At 36.5% G+C, this 14,133-nt stretch overlaps 1 protein-coding gene across 4 annotated transcripts in view; it reads right to left on the reverse strand.

Moving 5' to 3' along the window:
• Window positions 1-8,256: 8,256 nt before the first annotated feature.
• Cacnb4 (calcium voltage-gated channel auxiliary subunit beta 4) overlaps window positions 8,257-14,133 on the reverse strand; it is a 313,335-nt gene continuing 307,458 nt past the window's right edge. For all 4 annotated transcript variants that reach the window (XM_023721339.1, XM_004636661.2, XM_023721338.1 and 1 more), the window contains 2 exons: window positions 11,446-11,631; window positions 8,257-9,146 (listed from right to left, as the gene is read on the reverse strand). In XM_023721339.1, coding sequence (XP_023577107.1) covers window positions 8,886-9,146; window positions 11,446-11,631 — 447 coding nt within the window. In that variant the 3' untranslated portion in view covers window positions 8,257-8,885. The remainder of the gene's footprint in view (window positions 9,147-11,445; window positions 11,632-14,133) is intronic.

The raw sequence follows: 14,133 nt of genomic DNA on the forward strand, positions 1-14,133 counted from the left end.
CGGGGAGGGGCTCGGCGCGCGAGTCGCGAGCGCGGGGCCTGCCGGCCTGGGGCTGTGCGGTGGTCGTCGTGGCTGCGCGGCGGCCCGCGACGGGTTGCTGCTGCGTCCCACCGAGTTACGTTCTCCCTGAATAGCCTCTATAAAGCCGTAACGTACACACATTCCACCACCCAAAATCCATCTTGACCCTCGACGACTAGCTGTTCCGGGGGCTTTCTCCGTAGAGCTTCTTGACCCTTCGCACTCAGCCGGAGTCTGGCCTTATCTCGGAAGCCGTCTTAAGCCTGTCTTGGCACCTTCAAGGGACTTCCTCTCCCGTCTCCTTCCACTTTCAGGTCTGTCTTGCCCACCTGACTGCTCGCCGCAGGCTCTGGTTTCAACACATAAAAAAGTAATGTTTTAAGACTTCTTTTGGGGTTTACATTAAAAAGTCAAATTTAGAGAAAACATGAAAGAAAATCCTTTATAGTAATGCACAGTATGTAGATGATGCCTGGATTTAAGTTTTTTCTTTTACTAGGCTGTTGAGAAAAATATAGTTAGTGCAATCAACTTGCATTAACTTGTATTTTCATTCTTGCACATTGTAGGTAATGTTTTGGCAATTCTGAGACTTTTGCTAACTCCCACACATTTCTGTTGATTTGTTAAATGCATGTCAGGCCATACTAATTCGTGAAGCTAGGGCTTTATATTTTATAACTATTAAGGAGATGGTCTTCCAGAGTATTTATGGAGTGTGTGTTAAGAAAAAGAAAGTGACAGTATTGGTGGACTGTGATCTTTGTGAATTACCAATTTGTAACTACTAACCATGTAATTGGAAGCTGAGGTGTGGTGTGAATGTATGTGTAGAACACTTCTGAGATCTTTTGAAAATTTATCAATGATTATGGCTGTGTGCAAAATGTCTTTGGACAGCCCACTATTCAAAGAAAGAAGAGATGAAGATGGTCTGGATTTACCTTTTATTAAAAACAGTGGACATAATACAAACAAAATTTGTTTTCAAATACTGGAAAAGAGGACTTTGATCCCTAAAAAAAGGACAGATGTTAAAGTTTATTAATGTCTGGACTTTCTGCCTCAAAGCAATTCCTAGCCAAATACACAAGTGTGGCAATAGCGTAGAATGAGAACAGTAATCGGTGTTTTGAGATCAGGGTGTCTAGAAACTGTAAAGCAGTGTAACTGAAAGAAGAAAGCTACACAGAGAAAAACTCTAGAAACCAGCCAAGGAAGCCACCAAGTCTTCAGCTACCTACACATCTGTAGTTGTGTAGTATAAAACCCGAGAAGGCTGCCTGTAACAATTTTGATTCAGAAATCACTTGAGTTCCTTTCAGCCAGAAAGAATGTATTCAGGAGACATCCCAGAGACTTTAAAAAGAGGGACTGGATTAGCCTAGGATAAGCCCTACTTTACACCAATTCTATATGAAGTATGAGAGGACCACAACTGCCTGTGCAAACGAGTCCAACACTAGGAAGGAATACAAGGTCAAATTATTAACAATGTAAAGTTTAAAATGTTCTAAATCCAATAAAAACTTGCCGGACACGCAAGGAAACAGGAAAATGTGACCATATCAAAAGAAAAATCACTCTAAAGAAACAGATCCTGGCACAGGAATATTGTGATTACCGTGTGCGCAAAACTGGTCATTGTTGGATCTAGGTTTTTCAATCCAGGTGAGTCTACACGCTAACCACTGTGGTAATCTGAACGTTTTATGAAAGCACAAGGTGTTTCCACAGTCCATCTGACTAGTGCAAATGTGCTGCTGATGAGAGGTGGCTTTGGCAAGTGTTCGCTTGATGCAGCAATATTGAACAACTTCAATTCTTTCTGTTGGGAATTGCAGATTGTTAGCTGACATGCTTTGATAACACCTAATAACAAGATACTGCTCATTCATTCAGTATATGTTGCATTCCAGGCATTATTATGCATTTTTAAGCAAAAATACTTCAGAGAAAGGGGTTAAAATGAGGTTTGGTCTTTTCATCTGTAGTCAAGTCTAATAATCCATACCCTACCTAATTTCCAGGATGGCCAGATGGATTATGAAATAACTAAGCTGTAATCAGTAATTGTAATACAGTGATAATAATCAATATAGTATATATTTCTTTTGAACTTCTTATAGTGCAATGAGAGAAAAGTTAAATTCCAGTCTAGTCTAGTGTAGGCAGTTAACCTTGATTACATGTAATGTCATTCTAATCTGTGTATCATATATGGAATTCTTACAGGTACTGGATAGTTTTGCAAACCTCTGATTAGAGCTACATTAATCATTTATGTGTGTCTTGTGAGCAGTAAGATGCATCTATTCAGTCCTACTGTACATTCTAATACATTCCACTTCATTGTTGGGGTGTCTGTGTGTAATTTTAAGTTCTTACACAGTATTTTGTTTGTGGTCACTCATAGCACCTAGTGGAGTATTCAGGAAACAGTCAATTAATTGACTCCTTTGTTATGTTTTTAGAGTAACTTTTAATTTTTTTCCTATGAAAAGAATACAAAGCCACTTAATGATTTCTAGTATTCAATACATCTGTAGAATAATATAAAGGAGAGGTATAACGCTGGTTTCAGTGTTTTTCATTTATTATATAAAAGAAAAAATTAATGCAGTTGTTTTGTATACATTTAAATTCCATAAAACAAATCCATAGAAATTAGGATACTGTATGCATGCGCTCTGCATTTTCTTTGTTAAATGTCTTTGTTCACAAAAATAACACCACATTTTTTTGATTGAAGTCACTAAAACAGAGGGAGAACAAAACATGCAGCACTGTACACATTTGCATAGTATATTTTACCCAGCATGCCTTGGAAATGATACACATACACTTATATTAAAAAAGGGGGAAATTATCAAAATAAATAAAATTTAAAGAAAAAATTATTTGACAAAGGCTTTTTTTTCTCATGTAATCATTGTAGATATAGCAATTATCTGGGATATCAACAGCCCTCAGAATGGTAGGGAAATCTTTTTACATCATTTTTGTCATATTTATTTTTAGTATGTTTTATATTAACTGTATTTACTCCTACCAACCCTTCAAAAGCAAAGCTAATGCTTTCACCTAACGTTTCAAAAGTGTTACATACAAAATGAATTAACCCTTAAGTAATATTTTTTCAATGGGACATCCTTCCTGATCATTCAAATTTGAGGCTGTGAAAAAGATAAAGTTCAGAAGAGCCCTATGAGTGCATTTGCTGTGACATTTTGTAGTTGTTGTGAAGGAGAAGAAAAAAGAACAGAAAAAATAGTATGAGTCTTACCACAAAATAAAATTTAATAAGTTTCATGGACAGGAGCAAAATAAATACATCCACAGATTGCAAGGCTATCAAATAAATTGTTGGAAAAACATCAAGCAGCAAGTTAAAAAGATGATAGATGAAATAAATAGAACTAAATCTATATACTTTTAAAAAACAGGACTGCCAAATTTAACAGTGGGTATTGTTAGTTTGTGCTATAACAAATGTGCTTTCTCCTCAATCTATTCATATTATTGGCAAAATATATATATTTTATCATTTTGTACTGTACAATATATATTTTTTGCTACATTATTTATTTTTCTACTGCTAATGCAGAAGTAACAACATAGATTTATTTTGGCAATAAAATGCTTTCATTTTAATAATGTCCCAGAAAATATCGTAAGGCATATGAAAAATAGTATGCAACAATATAGCATTAATGATCCCACATCTTAAATACATCCATTATGCATACAGAATTCACACTGATTTCAGTTACATGTGTGTGAAAGTGGCATGCAGGTAGGGCAAGAGAGGCCCCTACACATATGAGACAGCCATTGGTTGAGAAATTTAAGTGTTCAACACATAACCAAGAACACTTACAAAATATTGAAAATATAGAGGCCAGCCACTTTTAGCTTTTAGATCTTTTTTTAATTCTTTATAATTTTCAGATAAGGAAGCATCAGTGCCTTCCTCAAACCATTTTAAATTCATTCATGACATATTCTACCACCTTTCTGTAAACATTCTTCTCATCCATCAAAAGCAACAAAGGAAAGTTTCACATTAAACTGACTTCCCAAAAGTCAGTGCTATTCATTCTTATTTATATGTTTTTCATGGCAAGTGGAAGTTACAGCCCTTAATTAACATTATCGAGTAAAATACCTTCTAATCTGATAATATACCTCAATCACAAGCATTTGGGATTAAATCATCCATAGTTAGACAGAGATGGTTGCTATCAGAGGATGTATTTCATTGAAGGACCCATTTAATTAAAGAACAAACCTTTAAAAATATAATTTTTAAATGCTGAAGTTCTGTCTGTCCAGATCAACCAACTTCACTGTTTTGACTAACTTGATTGCTTAACTCAACAAGAAGAAAGTCATTCTTACTGGTTAATAGCTCTTATATTGATCGTTTTGATCATGATCATCATTTTGAAAAAACAGGAATGTTTTCTTCAGCATAGACACAGTTCAAATAAATAACTTATTACAGTACTGCCAGTATTTAAGATATAGGTAACTAATAAAACAGATTCAATGCATAATTTCCTATAATTATGTTTTCATTCACAGATGAGTTTTATATAATTTAAAAAAACAACATGCAACATTGTCATGAAAGACAAAGGCAGAAATATTAAAGGAATAAGTGTTATGTTAATTATTTATTCAAAATATTGATATGAAGTTTGTTCCAGTTACATGGGAATCCGAGCTAACATACATCCTTAATCAAGAAGTAGCTACACTGTGCTGTTGGTGTCTACAGAAGTCAAAGATCAACAGAATTTGAATTTGCAAGCCAACTGTATTAAACAAGTCTCTGGACCTTTCTCTTGTAGACTTAGCACTAGGCATTATAACAGGTGTATAAAATGTAAATTCCTTTGCCTTTTTTTGTTTCGTTCCCTATGATGACTTACTTATTAAATTAACCATGCCTCGTGATATATGTGAACCAATTCAAGAAAACATAACTCATGTAGAAGAAATGAAAGAGTGACAAAATCATTTTGGAAAACAGGTTCAAATCTAAAGGGAAAGCTATTTCAATACGTTATGCATTTAGCTTTGCGGCAAGGTTAGCAGTAATAGTAAGAAATCTGATCACTAGTTTTTGACAAATATTTTCCCTTTAAAGACAGACTGTCTTCTCTAGAGAAGAGGTAGAATAAATATCCACATAGGGCAATTTCTATAGTGATATTATGTTGGTTTGCTCCTTAAACAAATACCAAAGTAAAATTCTACAACCAAGAAGATACATTAGCATGCAAATTAAAGTTGCCTAGAAACATTTTTCACTTACACCCTGGGTCTCAACAATATTTGTGATATGTTCATTTAAAGACTTTACATTTGTAAATCATTTTCTGCATGATTTCTTCCCTCACTTTCATTGCCCTACTTTCTATGAGAAATTTTAAGGCCCCCACACAAAAGACAAGTTCAAGTATGCAGGAATGAAAAGAGGTTAACATTCCAAAAATACATTTTGCAAACAACAACAACAACAATTTGAGTAACTAACAAATTCTTTAAAGGGAACACATAATTCCAATTTTGTTTCACATTTAAAAAATTCTTTTCATTAAGAACAAAATGCAATGACTTGTATAGTCACAAAATTAACACTCTCTTATTAGGAAAGCCCATCAGTCTAAATTGTTCACAATTTCCATCTTTCCAAAAGAACTATATAAACATAAGAGAGATTCATCAGTCATTTATAAACATTTTTGTTTCTTTAAATACTGGAGTAAACAAGATAACACTATTAATTATAATATTGGAGTCATATTATAACTTTGAGAACTAACATCAGAACAGATAAATTGCATTCCTTTTCTTTCCAGGGCTATGCTTTCACATTATCATAGAAGGCTACACTGTTACAAGTCTGATGATTGAAATTACAAAATTGAAATGTGGTTTATACTACCAGTTCAAACAGCCTCAAAATATTATGACTCCTTTTTCTTGCTTATAATAATTTTCTATTTTAAATGAAGTTAATAAAAAACAAAATATTTGTGGAATATGTATTTTCCAAAGGTGCTTGGTGTGCTTGAGAAAAATAAAACTTTTATTTAGCATGTATCTGGATTTTAGTATCATTTACACAATAAATTCTAAGGCTTTAAAACAAAAGAACAATGCATATCTCATTCCTTTGGAGAAGATAAACCTATTACAGAAAGTGAAATAATATGCCAAATTAAAGTGATATTTGAAATACATCCATCAAGAAAATATACATTATACCCTTTGTAAGACTGTCAACCCTTGGATAAAAATGCAAAGCAAAACAAATATGGACAATTTGATGATAAACGATGTACCAGTTTTGTGCACAGATATTGAAAGGGCCTCTCTCTTTCATCATCACATGGAAGACTAGGAACAAGGTTTTGAGAGACCTTTAAAAACAAGTGGCTTTTTAAAAGTTAAAAAAATGGTAATCTTTTTAATATATGTAAATGCTGTATCAGCTACCTGCCATAAAAATGTAAATATCTTAAAGCAGTTAAATGACCAAATTGCTAATGCTACTACAGAAAAAGCTGAACAGCGGTCTAGTCTAAATTTATACACCTTGGTGCACTCTGCAATTAAATACTTTAATGCACACAAACAAGAAACCAGGAAAGCATATAGAAGAATGTCTTGGCTAATGTTTTCTTTCTCATGCAAATATGTGCTGTACATGTAATAAGTCTATTTCTGTTTGCTGGAAAAAGCTCTTCTGTGTTCTAACAAAGTAGTCAGTGATGGCAGGTTAGGTATTTATTAAAGAGCCTAATGGATACAGTTCTTTTAAATGTCTTAACTGAAGAAGGTTTACTAAATGATAAAAGAACTTCACAAGCCAGTATCATGTTTAACTTTTAAAATTTACTGAGCCCATATTGTATCAAATGTTTGAGATGATTTATAGAATTATATGTATCCTTGTTATCAGCTAAAGATTCATTATGGGGTTCACACAGAGGGGAGGTCATGTGATGAGGCTGTAATAGGGTCCAAGATATGTGTAAGTAATTAGTAATATGAAACCTATTTTCTTGATCAAGAAAATAATTGGAACTGGTGCATACTTCAAGAGACTGAATATTGAAAAACTTGGGGAAAAATAGGACAATACAAAATTAATTACTCAAGGTTTTATCGGGGTGCTGGGGGTGGAATCCAGGGCCTACAAACATGCTAAGCAAGCACTCTACCAATAAGCTATACTCAGCCTCAAAATTAATTATTCTTGTTCTCAAAAATAGGCTTCAGGAGATGTAGAAAAAGAATTTTATGCCTGGTCCTATTACAGTTTTAGAAAATGCAAGCATTGTGGAATTTTAGAAACAAGAATCTTTCATAAATACATTTTGTATTATAAAAGAGTCTATTTCAATAATTTATTGGATCATAGTGAATCTAAGGCATCCTTGATAATGTAAGACAGAGGCCACCAATTCATAATTATAGTCACTAGGAAAACTGAACTACTGGTAAGCGAGGAGCAGTGTTTATAAGTCAGCTCAAGCTCCAAAGTCTTCATAATTTTTCATTAAGAATGCTGTAATCTTAGTGAACAAATTATTCTGAATCTATGACCTTTTTCTTACTTCAAGCTTTTAAATTTATCATTTCTTTGAACTTTCTCTGATTAGTCATTTTGTAAAAAACAGCTTTCAACATCTAATTTGAATGTGCCATGGAAAACAAAAATCTTTAGCATGATAAAAAAAAATTAGTGACGGGCTAGAATATTTAGATATTTAAAAACAGACTGAGTGAAACAACAGCAAGATAGTTGTGCTGGCCAGAAATCCTGACCTTATGTGTTAAGTGGGCAGGTGTAGGCCCTTCTGGGGAGGCTTGGCTTTGCACTCAGGATGATCTGCAGAACATCCTTGCTATCTGACTTCACATTCCTGGATATGTGCAGTTGTGCTCATGTTGATGAAAGAAGAAACAACACCCAACACCTCATGTTCCACTTCTAATAACCAGCTGCTCTTGGACTTCTCTTTACTATTCTCTTTTACAACTGAAATTTTTGACTTTTTTTTTCTTCTTTCCTTTTCTCTTTTGCCAACTTCAAACATACTAACAGTATTGACTGAACAGAAAGCAAAACACTTTGAATACAACAGCTGTGCCAGGAAAGAAATGAAAATATTAAAATCTAAAGAGACTATAATTTCTGCATTAAGATTTCTGAGGTTTTTTTTTTTTTTTTTGCACTATCAATATATTTGGTAAGTTTGAAAAGCCATTCTGGCAAGACATATATTAAAATGTTTACATATCCAACTTTAAGTGTAAATTTAGCTTCCAGTAAATAAATACCATAGCTGGTTTTGGCTTCTATTTGTATTTTGATTTTCATATTAATTAGGGTTTTTTTTTTCCAATTTTTAAATTGATTGCAACATGCTCAAGTAGACATTCTAGTCAATTCACCCAAATTCCAACAGGAATTGGTTTATAAATTGGTTCCAACTGGAACTGGTCATTTGGAATTTCCAGCATGGGAAATTATTTTATATGTGCCTTGATAAGTACTCTAGACTACGAATTGATGTGTCTAAATCTATGAAGAAAACAAAAGTTACTGTTATCATGTAAATGTTGCACTTAAAAATATCTATATGATTGGGCATCTAATATCCATCTAATTCAAGGGCATAATGTACATTTTTTTTGCCCCTTACTGAGCATCAAATGACAGCAGCTCATAAGCACAGTAAGTACTGTGCTGTGCTTGCCAAGTTAAAATGATTGGTTTATCCTAGCAGTGCTATGGCAAATAGTCAACAGATGAAAACTTTTTATTTTTTGTATTGGCAGCCTCAAAGCCTATGTCGGGAGTCATGGCTGTATCCCCCAGGTGAGCCTCGGTTCCTATGAGGTTTGTAAGTGTCCTGGTATGAGTCAGGGTAATCTTCTTCCACAAGAGGGTAATGATCTCGGCTATGCTGGGAACTGGAAGACAAGCGGTTCCTACTCTTCCGAGCCCTGTCATTGTGATAGTTTTCATCAGAGGTCATTAGACTTCGTCTTTCAATTGGAGAGTTCTCTGTGGAGTGGTTGCTGTGCCTCATTCGCTGACTCTAAAAATATCAGATAGTTCATTGATTAAATCATGTCAGCTTCATTCATCTAAACATGTAAATGTATGTACAATGAGATGCTAAATATCTGCCTTAGGATTGTGTTTTGATGCACAAATGGTCTCCTCAAAATATCTCTGGTCTTAGTTATTTGGGATACAACATACAAAGATCCAACACTCTTTATAGTTTATGAATTTAATTATCTAGTACTGCATGACTATGTTTCCTATTAAAAGTATGAACTTGAAAGTTAACTCTTGAATGAAACTTAATATATTTAGGAGAACAAATAATTCCATTTCTATTGCAAAAATGAATATTGTACTATTATGAATAAGGTTCAGAGTAGCATCTATTATTTTATTCCTTTAAACTGATAAAAATCTTTCTTCTAAAGTCACACACTTCACCCTGATCTAGCTGAATCATCCTTATAGTTTTAAAACAGTATCTTAATTAAATTATTATGTTATCCTTAAAATAACACATTTGTTTCTATACCCTACATAAAAGCTAGTGTCTCAGTAATGTTCTTTCCAAAGGAGTAAATGGTAAGTAATCAGCTCACTAATTGCTGCCTTTGTAAGTCTTGCTATTTCAACTGATATGCCCTGCAAAAATAATCTTCAGATATAAACCAAATTTGCCTAACATTAACTGAAATTGATATCTTAATACACTTGCATGATGACTCAGAAGATGTTATTCAACATTCTTTCTCACTATGGAAAAATGTATCTATATCTTTCTACCAGCTTAGGTAGGACAGCTGAGCTAATGAACAGGGTCCTGATGAAATCATGGGCCCAGACACATGTTCTGCTAAGTACACTCAGCTTTGCACAGAAAGCAAACATTCAATGGATCACAGACTGTGCCATTAACCTGAGCCAGGTGTCTAACAATTAGGTGCCTATGGTTACTGGGAGAAGTGGGCCACAGGATAAAGGACACCATATGAACTTTTTAGGAAAACTCGGGCAACTAGGTGGATGTCTTAGGGCTGATGAGACATGAGTGCTGCATTCATAAATGAGGCCCGTCTCATCTCTTACATCACAGAAACTTACTGCTTCATTCATGTATTCCTTACCCACCTGTATACTATTCAGCGCCAACCCAAAATGGTCAACAGAAATGCTTTACTCAGATATAGAACACAGGAAGGGAAACAGCAAGAAAATGCACAAGAAAATATATCCTGGCGCATATAGATACAGATATAGATAAATAGATATACAGATAATACATTGCACTCATACATTTACCATGTTCATTTTTAGCCTCAAAAGTAGTCCATCTTTTTTGTAAGCTTTTCTGTTTGCAAAGATGCAATTGCAACAGAGTAATGTAGTTCTAATAGCGTTTCAGAGTGTGCCATTTATCTCAGAGTTAACACCACATGGTCTATAATCATGACTATCATTATAACCCATTAAAACAAAGCTAGTAAGGACACAAGAGGGCTCAGTTGACTACATGTTCCTCAGTCAGCTGGGGTTCTGGCTGCATTCCAGCAGCTGCTTGAGAAGTGGAAAATAATAATTAATGCACAAAGGCAAGGGTCATTTGGTGTCTTACTGCCCCTGGCTCCCTATACCTAGTTTTGCAGTGCAGCAGCAGAGCAGCAGAAGAAAGAGGTACCTGATCCTGGCTGCCTTCCAGCTTCCTTACAGGCACTAAGCATACTCACTGATCAAGGAGGATACTCCCTTCCCCAGAAAACTCAGGGATCTGTCACTGCTTCCAAATAGAGAAGTGCCACCCCTGTTCATATTCTGTCTTGTGGAAAGGAGATAGCAGGCCCAGAAGCCTGTGAGGCAGGAATAGTGCAGGACAGTCAACAGGCTTATGTCTTCCCAACTATCACTTAGCTGGCTATGGAGCTTGATAGTTATATGATTATATAATCTGGGGATCATACTCAGTACCTTGTGTTTGCCCAGCAGATGCTTAATGCTGTTGAGCTGAGCTATCTTCCCGACCCTGATTATATAATCTTTAAGGAGTGTCATGCAGAAGTCATGGGCAGTTGTACTGAGTAGGCATTAAGTCTACCAGGTATAGTTTATCTAGGTAAAATCCATTATAAATGTACAGGCAGCAGTTTTTCAGAAAGGCCCAGTTTCTGGGTAGCTTTCTCTAAGGTGAATCATCATGAGGTAATCATATAAATTTTTAATAAATGTAATGTGCCCCCCTTCTGACTATGGACAACTGTAGTCTTTGACTTAATCAAGATTTTATAAAATCTTATAAGTAATATTATAAAAATGTGAGTAAGAGGTAACAGTACCTGTAACCCAGACATTGCAGCTGGATATGGTGAGAGTGCAGTGGAGCCCAGATTCCTCCCCAGCAGCGGGGTCATGGGGGTGCTGCTGGTGGTATGCGTGGCCCGCCAGTATGCCTCCAGGTACTCTCCCAGATGTTCACATGCATCCTCAAGCTGATTCTCATCTAATATCACATCAAACATTTCCTGCAAATGACAAGGAAACCCATTACACTTGCATTTCAGTTTCAGGTGATGAAACTTGAAATGCCATGAAAAGCAGACAATAGCAATTCTCATAATTATGTAGTTCATCATATCAAATCTGAGACTGGGGATATGGCTCAGCAGTACAGTGCCTGCATGCTAATCTTGAGGTCCTGGGTTTGATTCCTAGTACTTTCCCCATATTCCCCCCAAAAAAATCAAATTCAAGAGGCTAACTGGGTAGGTTCTAAAGTTAGAGTCCAGTTATTTATGTGCAAATGTGGATATTTACATACAAATAAAGAGTTTCTGCTTAAATATTTGGATCTTTCATTATTTAGAAAGAAAAAGATGAAGTAAATATAAAAGTCTTATAGGTAAAATACAGTGAAAACATATGTACTCACATTTTTGTCCATACATCACTAAAAGGTTGAATTCTACTCATTTGAGAAAATGAGATAAGTTAAGGTCACAAGGTTTTGGGGAACAACCCTATCATTGGATTACATATTGTTATACTGAAGGGAATAACATCTACTTAGGTAATTTTCAGAATGTTTATGAAAATGACAATGATCAAACCCATGACAAAACATGAAGGAAAGGAAGTTTAAGAGCAATGCTAGAAAACCACATCACAATGTTGCTGCTACCGTGACTGTGAGATGGTTAAAAACAATGCAGGTGTTTAGTTGAAGAAGGAGTATTTAGACATGTTTCTGTCAGCAAGGACTTTGCTCAGCACCTGCCGTGTAATCAGGAAGCTATTATCAAGCCCTAAAGTGAGTACAGTGCCCTTCTGTGCTGGCAAGGGACTGGAAACACAGAAGGGATATACCCAAGACATATATTTCTGGGAAGGACAATCAAAAAATGTGTCAGCTTCAAAGAGAGAAGGTCTAACACTGGTACAGTGTTAGCACACTCATTAAAACACATGGATGAACCTAGCACCCAGGCCCAGTGTGAGTGTGGGACCTTCCGCACCCTCCAGATTCTACTCCAACTGGCACCCAGGCCCCTCACCTGGGTGAGTGCACTCACCAGAACATCCTCCATCAGAGAGGCTTGGTGTGGAACCCTACAGCAGAACTCCCTGCACAGAAGCAAGAGGCGAGACCCACCCAACTAATCCAGGAGCAAAGCATCTTGCCAGAGGAGCACAGCGGGTCCACTTCCATGGGCTGCAGTAGGAAGAAGCGGAGCATAGCAGCCAGACCCAAGCCAGGCCCATCTGGATGAGTTCACACTTGGTAGATCCAGACCTGGTAAGCTGAGATACTTTGCTAGACCCAGATGTATGAGAGCATCTTCTCCAGTTCTCTCTTGATTGAGAGAGAGGGCAACAGGTAACAGGGGTGAACTAGTCTGCCTGGAAGACTACAGGTACAAAAGGAGAGGTGATCAGACAGAACTTAGGGGAACTAATATAAGTACAAATTCCCAATCTAATATCTGCTTAGCTAAACAGTTATGTTCGTTCTTAGGGTCTAAAAGGTAAACCCATTATATACAAAAGTTTGTCAACTGCTAAATTTCACTACCTATTATTAGTGTTGTAATTATAGTTCTATAAATACAAAACTGTAACTTTTAACCACATAATCTCTCTTAGGTAACAATATCAGTACATGCTTAGATAATAACTGCACCAAAGCTCTACACCAAAGGTCAGAGGACAGTGCTATATAAAATGACAGAGAAGGAGCAAAATGCAGTCTTAGGCCCCGAGCTCAGCCAGAACAAATGCAGTAGACACCAGCCTAGAAGAAACTGGATATCACATACCAGAAATTTCTGAAGTAATAGCATCTGAAGTAAAGAAACAAGTGCAGAAAGGAATAGAGGACATCAGATCAGAAATAACCTCTGAAGTAAAACAAGAAGTGATAACTATAATGAAAGAATTACTAAGTGCTTCTAAAGAAGACACTACTTAAAAAAAATAGAGGAGAATAGAAAAATGATGGAATCCTTGAATGAGCAACATAGGAAAGAAACAGAATGAGAGCGCAGGCCCGGTGAGTGAGTGAGACAACCCGGGGCCGCGGGATGCTGAACAGACCCAGAGCGCAGGCCCGGCAAGGGAGTGAGACAACCCGGGCCGCAGGATCCTGAACAGACCAAGAGCGCAGGCCCGGAAAGTGAGTGAGATGACCCGGGGCACGGGATCCTGAATAGATCCAGAGCGCAGGCCCGGCGAGTGAGTGACAAGGCCCGGAGCCCGAGGATCCTCATTCGACCCAGGCTGCAGGCCCAGCAGGGAACCCTTCAGCAGAACTCCCTGCTAAGAGGCTAGAGGCAAGACCCACCCAGCTGATTCAGGAACAGAACATCTTCCCAGGGAGACACAAAGGGTTCATTCAACTCTAAGGCCTGCAGCAGAAAGAAGTGGAGCACAACAGTCAGATCCAAACAATACCCATCTGGAAGAATCTGAACTTCGTAGATCCAGACCTGGTGCTAAGGTAATAACTCTAGCTAAGCTCTACACCGAAG

Source organism: Octodon degus, unplaced genomic scaffold, assembly GCF_000260255.1.
Source record: "Octodon degus isolate 3935 unplaced genomic scaffold, OctDeg1.0 scaffold00082, whole genome shotgun sequence".
NCBI classification, from domain to species: Eukaryota; Metazoa; Chordata; class Mammalia; order Rodentia; family Octodontidae; genus Octodon; species Octodon degus.